Raw genomic sequence first — 9,690 nt, forward strand, 5'->3', positions numbered from 1 at the left:
CCGCGGGGCATCCGCCGCACGCACCGGGCGCGCGCCCCTCTCCTTCCCGATTGGCTGAGCGGGATACCGGGCCCTGGAGGGACCACGGTGTGCGTGAGGTCACGCTCCGCCTGGCGTACGTGAAGCGCTTTGGCTGCGTGCAGACACACCTGATTGGTTAGGCGAGGAGGCAGGACCCCCGCTGTTGCTTGGAAACTGCGCCCAAGCTCCGCCCCGTACGTCACCCGTTGTCTGGTGGATCTGGCGTGGGTTTTCACTGCACATCTGCTTTCTGCAGGGCTTCCCGGTTTTTTTTGTGTGTTTTTTTTTTTTGCTGTTGTTTCCGCTGTTTTTCCAAGAAGCAAATCCAGACGCCGGGAGAAAAGGGCTCAGTGCGGTCTGTCGCTATTGCAGTCTAGAGTTCAAGACTCGCAGAGTTGTGTTTTCCGTTCTCAAAGCCGAGCTTTGTTGTTTAATTGCAGCTTTATTGCGATACACTGAGATTCACTTTGCTTGTTTTTGTTTTGGCGACACTGGGGACTGAGCCCAGGGCTTCTCCCTGAGCCACATACCCAGCCCGTTTTGTATTCTTTTCAGACAGGATCTTGGTAAGTGGCTAAGGTGCCCAGAATGGGTTCGAATTTGTGGTCCTCCTGCCTCAGCCTCCTAGAGTGCTGGATGCGCCACTCTGCCCGGCTCACTTTAAAAGTGTATAATGCAGTGGGTTTGCGAATACTTTTCTACCACCAATGCAGAACATTTCAGCACCTAAGGACGAGCGGCCGTGCCATTTCCCACCCCTCTCCCAGCCTCTGGGAAACATTGAACTACTCTTGTCCATTGACTTGTCTGTTTTGGACACTTCATGTAGATGGAATATTTTGTGTCTGGCTTCGTTAGCTTCGTGTTGTGGTTGTGCAGTCGTTAAGCGTATCATATTTTAACTTCCCATCAATTGATGGCTTTTTGGGTTATTTCCACTTTTTGGCTGTTATGAATAACGCGTCTGTGTTTATTCTTGTACTGTGTGGTTTTGTGTGGACTTTTGTTTTGCAGTACTGGAGATTGACCTCTGAGCTATAGCCCTAACCCTTTCATATTTCATTTTGAGACAGGGTGTTACCCAGGGTGTTGCCCAGGCTGGCCTGGAACTTGGATTCTCCTGCTTCAGCCTCCCATGTAGCTGAGATTACCGGAGTCTGCCACCACCCCTGACTCTGGTGTTTACCAAGGAGGGAAATTGCTTAGCCAAACTTTGTGGGTGTTTTTGTTAGTAAATTTTGTTTTCTGTTGACACATAATTGTACATACTTACCGGTACAGTGTGATATTTTAATAGTGTGTACAGTGGGTAATGATCACAGCAGGTAATTGGCATCATCCAAGATATTTATCATTTCTTTGTTTGTTTTTTTGTTTTTCTTCCGGTCCCAGGAATCGAACTCATGACCTTATTATGCTTGCCAGGCAGGCGCTGTGCCGCTGAGCTAATCCCCAGCCCCAGATATTTACCATTTCTTTGTGTTGGGAACATTGAGAATCCTATCTACTACTGTTTAAAATTTTTTATTTCTTTGAGGCAGGGTCTCGCTGTGTAGCCCAGGCTGGCCTCGAACTTGTGGCAGTCCTCCTGGCCCTTCTTGACTGTTGTGAAGTAGACAGTTGTGTTAGTCACTTTCCCGATGCTAGGACACAGTACCCAGCTCCCACAACTGAAAGGGGAGGTTTCTCCGGCTCAGGGCTTCCGGTGGGTTCAGTCCATGGTTGGCTGGTTCCAAGAAACAGCATGGTGGAAGGGCCTGGTGGAGGAGAACTTCTCACCTCCAGGCAGCCAGGAAGCACGGAGAGAAGGGAGGAACTGGGGATGAGAATCCACCCTTCCAGTGCCAATCTCCACCACACCTCCCTCTAACAAAGCACTCAGCCGTGAACCCGGCCATGGATGAATCCACTGAGGAGTGCGGTGCCCCGTGATCCAATCACCTTTCACACACACGGGAGACTTCGGATGGGAAACAGGGGTTGTCAACCATAGTTACCATACTGTGCCACGGAAGCAAAGCTTTCTGGGGGTGAAAGAGACAGGCATTAGCTGAACTGAGACTTTGGTGAAGGGAGTTGGCAGTTAGTCAGGAGCGTGACCAAGCCGCTGCCTCCAGAACAAAGAGAGCCCCAGGGCTTTATTGACTTGCTGGGGTGGCCTGAAGCATTTTCCGCGTGACAGAGGGTCACAGTGCACCTGTCCTACAGGCTGCTACATTGGCAAAACAAATTTACTACTTTATTGGGAGAGTCCCCTGCAAATTACAGTTTTAACAAAGTAAAGCAAAGTCGTGTGTCCACACCGGTGGCTACAATAGGATAAAAGGTTTGGCATCTGTTTTTATGTTGGTCCTTTTTGCTGTGTAACCCGCGGGTCAGATTCTGACCAGCTCCGCACGCAGACACGCTGATAATTTCAATTTTTTGGTCCACGATGATAATACAGGTTCATCTGGCCTGCGGCCCATTGGAGCTGAGATGTTTTCTTTTCCTTTCTTTTCTTCTTTTCTGCCCCAGTCCTTGGGCTTCTGCAGAAGCCACAAAAGTCTGGGACCTTTTCCTGGGGGGCAGACACACGGGGCTGGGGTGCTGTGTGCAGGACAATGGCGTCAGCTTCTAAAGCCAGTAGCCACTAGGACACGTGGACTGCTCTCACCCAGTGGTCCAAGTCTGTCACAGAAGAAACAACTTTGTTCCTTTTTTTCTTTTTTTAGGTTTTTTGAGACAGAGTCTCACTGTGTAGTTCAGGCTGGGCTCCAACTGTCAGTGATCCTCCTGCCTCAGCTTCCTGAGTGCTGGGATGGCAGCCATGCACCACCATGCCTGGCAGAAGAAACATCTTTGGAACCAGGCCAGCACACCCTGGGAAATCTATAGAAGCCTTCTTCTCTCTGTCTGGGGAGCAGTCCTTCAGCCAGAGCCCCAGTTTGACGGACACCACCCCCGCAGCTTTCCTATGTGGAAGTGCCTTTGCTGTGATATTTGGCCTGGTGTCCTTTCTACCATCCCTGGCCAGAAGATCCCATTTTTCAGGCATTGCTCCGTATCCCTTAACCTCCCCCCATGCGCTCCCAGCCTCTGGACCCCAATCCGCTGCGCTTCTGTGAGGTCAATCTCAGCTTCCAGATACAAGGGAGCAAGGAGGTCTTTTCCTGTCTGGGCCTGGTTTATTTCACTACACAGTGTTTTCTGGACCCCTCTACCTTGCTGTAAATGCCACTCCTCCTTGGGCTGAAAAGGAGTCCCTGTGTGTACCCGTCGAGTTTGCAAGCGTTTATTTGGGGAGGGACTCCTCGGTGGGCCGACGCCTTGGTTATGGGTGCAGGATCCATGCACATGCAGACTCAGCTCCTGGGTCTGGTAAAAGTTCTCTCTCCGTGTTTAGCAAAGCCCGGTACTGTTTTCTGACCTGACTGTCCTTGTTTAGGTTCCCACCATCTGGGCCAGAGCTCTCTTCTCTCTGTAGCCTGGCCAGTGTGTGTTACTTTGTGTCTTCTTGATAATAGCCATTATAGATAAACATGTGAGTCAACCTTTGTGTGTTTTAAGAAAAAAAAAAAGTTTTTGTTTCATGCTAGCAATTTAAAGGAAACAGATGTGGGATAAGACTGGAAGCCGGCCAGCGGTGCATTGCTCAGGGCTCCCACCAAAGGCTTGAGCGGCCTTTCCTCTCTCCTTCCGCTGATGATTCGCAGGGGCAGCCGGCAGTTAAGTGGGTCGCGTTCTTCCTGCCCGCTTGGACTGTTCTTTTTTCTGTTTTCTTATTTTATTCATTTTATTTTGGTGCTGGGGATCTAACCCCGGGCCTGGTGTGTGCAAGGCAAGAGCTCTGTCTACCACTGTTTTCTCTTTTTATTTATTTATTATTTTTTATTTTGTCTTTTTGAGACAGGGTCGCACTGTGCACTTCAGGCTGGCCTTGAACTCGTTTTGTAGCCCAGGCTGGCCTCAGCCTCCCAAGTGCTGGGATTACAGGCGCATCCCACCTCGAATGGCTACTTCCTCTTCTTAATGTTGCTAGGGATGGAACCCATGGCCTTCGCACTAAGTTACATCCCCACTCCTTTCTGCCCGATCCTCCTGCCCGGCCTCCCAGAGCGCTGGGATTACACCTGTGTGCCACCACACCCAGCCTCTTGTTTCCACTGACTGTTCTGCAGGGCTGGGGTGGAATGCAGGGCCGTGTACACGCTGGGCAAGTGCTGTGCCACTGAGCCCAGCCCAGGCCCGGCCTGCCCTGCCGTTCGGCCCCGGAGGTCGGCGGCCCTGAGCCCTGGGTCTCTGCCCACACCTCAGCCGGGGCCACCCGTGTCTGTGTGTCCACCTGCCCAAGGGCCTTCTTCCCTCCGTCCCGCTGCTCCTTCTGTTCTCACGAGCACTGGACCTTTCTGGGCGCCTGTGTGTGTGTGTGTGTGTGTGTGTGTGTGTGCAGGTGGCCCTCAATGACCACACAGGTGCTGGGTTCTGGTCACCTGTGTCCCCTCCGCCTTGAGATCTCATGTCCCGGGGGCTTGGGACCAGGGAGAAGATACCTTTGTAAGCAACGGGTGTCAGTTCTACATTGGGGATGGGTGTACTTTTCCCCTTTGGTGACATGGCCCTTGTGCCATGCAGCCCTACAACAAGGCAGCTGCAGACATGCAAACAAATGCACATGGCTGTGTCTCAATAAAACTTTATTTATAAACACAGCCCTCTGCATTATTCCCACAGCTGCAGATGGTTGCTCCCTTTCCAGGTGTTTGCTTTTCATTAGTAACCTAGTGAGCGGGGAAATGGAGAGCAGGGGCACAAGGACAGCTGGGAAAACCAGTGTGACTCCAGAGGTTGTATGAGTTTTTTTTGTTTTTTTTTCTTTTTGGTTTTGGTTTTTTTCCGGTACCAGGAATCAAACTCACGACCTTGTGCTTGCCAGGCAGGCGCTATGCTGTTGAGCTAAATCCCCAGCCTGCTGTGTGAGTTTCATTATATCCCTAGGTTTAAAGTTAGCCAGACAGTGTGGTGCAGACCTGTACTTCTGCACTCTGGGAGGCTGAGGCAGGAGGATAACAAGTTCGAGTCTAGTTTGAGCCAGACCCTGTCTCAAAATAAAAAATAAAGAAAAGGGCTGGGGAGGTAGCTCCGTGTGAGTGCCCCGGGTTCCATACCCTGTGCCACTGAAAGAACCAGTGCGTGAATGAGGAAGGGAGGGAGGGAGGGAACGGGGGAGAGAAAGCACCGAAGTTGATCAGTGTGTAAGGTCTGCGAGCTAAATGAACGCTGTGGGCCTGCAGATATAAATAGAAAAGGAGTGAAGCACCACACAGACTGGGAGACTTGGTCCGGGGCGTGATCTTGTCGGGAACGGGAATTTTTCCCGGGCTGGGAAGCCCCATGCTGGCTTACGTCGTCTCTCGTGGTCCTCAGCGCTGTCATGCGCGATGCGTTCCAGACCTTGAAACAGCAGAGACGGCTTCCGCCCCCGCTTGCTCGCCGGGAAGGGTGACGCCCCTGCTTTTTATTCTCGCGCCTAGCGCGGTGGATGCCAACTGGCAGTATCATTTTTTTTTCTTTTTTTTTTTTGAGTTCTACCTGGTTTCATTTTGCCTATTTTATTGTTTGTTAAGAACCAAAGTGTGTTTGTTTTTTTTTTTTTTTTTTTCAGTAGTAAAGATTGAACCCAGGGATTCACTTTGAGCTACCTACCCCAGCCCATTTTTATTTCTATTTATTTTGAAAAACAGCCAGGCATGGTGGTGCACACCTGTACTCCCGGCACTAAGGAGGCCGAGGCAAGAGGATCGCTGTGAGGTCAGGCCAGACTAAACTTCGTAGTGAGCCCTTGTCTCAAAGCAAAGAAAAACAACAAAGCCAATTTGATCCATTTGTGATACCTGATAAGCACAGTCATCTGGAGACCTGGTCTGGGTACCAGTGGCGTCTTGATCCTTTCTACTTTCCCATCCCTTCCCTCCCAGTTCCCCCACTCTCAGAGCCCCCGCCCATCTCCACAAACTCAGGCTCCCTGCTCCCCATCATCAGTCTTTTGTTTTGCTCTTTAACTTATTTATACTTTGGGCTTTTCATATAAGAGAAGTCATGCACTGTTTACCCTCTGTGTCTGATTTATCTTACTTAACATTATGGTCTCAAGATCCATCCATTTTCCTACAAATGACTCGACTTTATCCTTGTTTATGGCAGAGTAATACTCCATTGCATGTACATACCACATTTGTTTTATCTGTTCATCTGTTCACATAAAGGCTGCTTTCAAGACTCAGCTGTTACATGAGTTGTGCTGCTGTAAACGTGGATGTGCACAGCTCACTGTAACAGGAAGTCTTTAAGTTTTGGGGAAGATACCTAGAAGGGGGAGTAGCTGGGTTGAATGGAATTTCTAGTTTTAGTGGGAGGTTTGGGTTTTTTTTGTTTTTGTTTTTGTTTTTAGTTTCAGTGTTTTTGACGAATCTCCATCCTGATCTCCGTGGTGATTTACTAGTTTACATTCCTTCCAGCAATGCAGAAGGGAAAAAAATGTAGGAGAGTTCCTTTCTCCCCACCATTCGTAGCAAGGTTTTTTTCTTTAAGCTCTGGGTAACAGCTATTCTCTCTAGAGTAAGACGCAATCTCAGTGTTGTTTTCATTTACGTTCTCTTTTTATTTTTTTACATTACTTTTTTATTTTTTATTTTGAGACAGGGTCTCGCTAAGTCACCAAGTTACCCATAGTGGGCTTTAACTTGAGTTCCTCCTGCCTCAGCCTTCCAGAGTGCTGGGATTTAGGAAGACTAAAGTTGTTTTGTTTTCTGTTGTTGCATTTTGCAGCACTGGGCTGCAACCCAGGGCCTCAAACATGCATGGCCAGCACTCCACCCTTGAGCCACAGTGCCTCTTTTTTTTTTTTTTTGTTTTGGTACAGGGAATCCAACTCAGGACCTTGTGCTTGCCAGGCAGGCGCTGTGTCTCTGAGCTACATCCCCAGCGCCGCATCGCCTCTTATAGCCCCTGGTAGGATGATCAGAAAACGGAGCTCATCAGTCTGTGAGTGCTCACAGGTGCCGCTTGCCTTTGTGTTTCAGACGCGGCCTTCCGTGACGACTTTCGCGCAGTAGAAGCAGGTTCCGCAGAGCGGCTCCATGCGTGTCTAACTTCGCAGAACTTAGCCTTGGTCGCCCCGCAGATCTGGAACCAGAGGAAGTTATTTCAATATTGTCGGCATCTTCTACGTGCTGCTGTCGGAGCGGCCGGCGGAGGAGCAGGTGAAGTGGGGACCCGGCCTCCAAGTGGCCTCGGTTGCGGGGGCGCTGACCCCGGTGTGCGCGGGGCTCCGGACATCACCGGATGGTTCATGGGGGACAGTGACCGGCCCAGAGTAACACTGCAGGGAGACTGCAGCGGGGGCTCGCTGACCCCGGGACGCGGCACTTGTGCCATGGACGTTGCGGTCCGCAAGCCTGAGCACCGCGCGTCAGGGGACCGCACGGTGCCCGCAGAGAGCGCACCGGGCCCTCAGGCTGAGCGGTGTCGCCGTCCCGCTGGACAAGGACTCTGCGAGCAGACCCATAGATGACAGCCCCCGGGAGGGGCTGCCAGTGCGGCGCAGGCGCACAGTATGTGCTTAGCGCACCGCGCCGGCGCCCCCAAACCCCAAACAGAAATCTAGGAGAAAAGCGCCCCTCCGACCAAGGATGGGTCCTCTCGCACCCAGAGGCAACTCGGAGCAGGGTCTCGCTATGCAGTTCAGACTGGCCTTGAACTCATAGCGATCGTCCTGCCTCAGCCTCCCAGGAGTGCTGGGATTTCAGGCATGGCCAGGCCTGCCTTCCCTTCTTGCTGTGGGCTCTTCCTCCCACCCCCCAGAAGGTCTGATGGATGGGAGAGGAAGCCCCCAGCCCTGAGTGTGTGCCGAGGACCGCGGTTTCTCCTGCTCACTTCCTTGCTGCTTGTCTTGCACAGGGATCATGGCCCAAGTCGTGCTGCCCGCGCTGCCCGGGGAGGATGCGGAGAGCAGGATGGTGGTGACCTTCCTCGTGTCTGCCCTCGAGTCCATGGTGAGGCGGCCTGTGGTCCTGCCATGAGCTCCGTAGCGGGGTCACCGTGGGAACGCAGCGCGCAGCGCTCTGCAGCGTCTGTGTGGGCGGAGCCTTCGGAGAGGGTGCTGGGCTTCTCACATGATCTGTGCACCTTTTTTTTTTTTTTTTTTTTTGCAGTATTCAGGATTGAACCCAAGGCCTTTCCACTGAGCTGCATCCCTAGCCTCTTAAATTTTTAGATTTTAAAACAGAGTCTCACTAAATCACTAAATTGCCCAGGCAGGACTTGAACTCAACGATCCTCCTGCCTCAGCTTACTGGAGTGTTGGGACTGCAGGTGTGGGCCTCTACGCCAAGCTGGGGGCTTTTCTTCTGTCTCCCACAATCGCCCAAGTCCCATGGTGTTGCAGTGAACATGGGCATCTTCGGGGTCTCCACAGGGAAAGGGGAGTCCGGACACATTTAGATAAACAGGAAGTCCCTGCGTTGCAGTTCCGGGAACATCCCTTGTCCCTGCGTCAGCCCGGGTGGGATGGTGACCTTGGGGCGCAGGGCTGGAGCTAGTGTGCGGGTGGGAACACAGCGGGTGTGGACAGCCAGGCAGAAAGGCGGTTTCCTGCACACAGGAAAATCCCTCCAACCGCTAAAATAACAGAATGTAAAGGGAGGATCTGTAGAATGTTTTAGCATTTTTGGGTCGATAGAGCATAAACCTGCTTCACTGCCATAGACAGCAAGTGTGTCTGTGTTAGGAATCACACCTCCTACATCTCTGTCGTCACCAGTACTAAAGGCAGTGAACTGTGCTGGAAGAGGCAGTCAATTCTCCCTGCATAAAAAATGATAATATGAAATTGTCAGCCGGGCATGGTAGGGCACACTTGTAATCTCAGCACTCTAGGAAGCTGAGACAGGAGGATCACAAGTTTAAGCCAAGCCTGGACAATTTAGCAACTTAGTGAGACCCTATCTCAAAATTTTAAAAATTTAAAAGGGCCGGGGCTGCCAGCGGTAGTGGCATATGCCTGTAGTACTAGCACTCAGGAGGCTGAGGCAGGAGGATGGCTACAAGGCTGAGGCCAGCATGAACTACAAAGCGAGACCCTGTATAAATAAGTTAATCAACTAATTAATTAAAATAAAAGGACTGGGGATGTAGCTTAATACACAGGGCTTGGGTTCAATCCCCAGGACAACAAATAAATAAATCCTTTTTGTTGTCTGGTTTGGTTTTTTTTTCGGTACCAGGAATCAAACTCATGACCTTGCACTTTCCAGGAAGGTGCTTGTGCCACTGAGCTATATCCCCGGCCTGTTGTCGGTTTTTTCCTTTTGTTTTATTTTTGCTGGTGGTGCTGGGGCTTGAACCGAGGGCCCTGCACATGCTCCGCAAGCTCTCCACCACTGGGCAGTGCCCGCAAATGAAGGAATGAATGAATGTCCAGTGAAGAGTCTGTATCACACACTGGGAAAAGGCTTACTGGGGAAGAGGTCAGATAGTGAATGAACACACGTCCTTCTCCGGGCTTGGTGACGCGTGTGGTATTTACTGGATCGATGTTTTTTTTTTTTGGTTTTTCTCCGGTACCGGGAACCGAACTCACGACCTTGCGCTTGCCAGGCAGGCGCTTTTGCCGCTGAGCTAAATCCCCAG

General features: G+C 51.2%; 1 protein-coding gene across 2 annotated transcripts in view; it reads left to right on the forward strand.

The window, feature by feature from the left end:
- The first annotated feature begins 344 nt into the window (after positions 1-344).
- LOC102014213 (general transcription factor II-I repeat domain-containing protein 2B) overlaps positions 345-9,690 on the forward strand; it is a 41,287-nt gene continuing 31,941 nt past the window's right edge. The window contains exons 1-3 of one of the 2 annotated variants that reach the window (XM_005396734.2): positions 345-587; positions 7,083-7,262; positions 7,960-8,054. In XM_005396734.2, coding sequence (XP_005396791.1) covers positions 7,965-8,054 — 90 coding nt within the window. In that variant the 5' untranslated portion in view covers positions 345-587; positions 7,083-7,262; positions 7,960-7,964. The remainder of the gene's footprint in view (positions 588-7,082; positions 7,263-7,959; positions 8,055-9,690) is intronic. The other variant, XM_005396735.2, reaches the window with a different exon arrangement.

Source organism: Chinchilla lanigera, unplaced genomic scaffold (genome assembly GCF_000276665.1).
Source record: "Chinchilla lanigera isolate Chin_1 unplaced genomic scaffold, ChiLan1.0 scaffold00055, whole genome shotgun sequence".
NCBI lineage: Eukaryota > Metazoa > Chordata > Mammalia > Rodentia > Chinchillidae > Chinchilla > Chinchilla lanigera.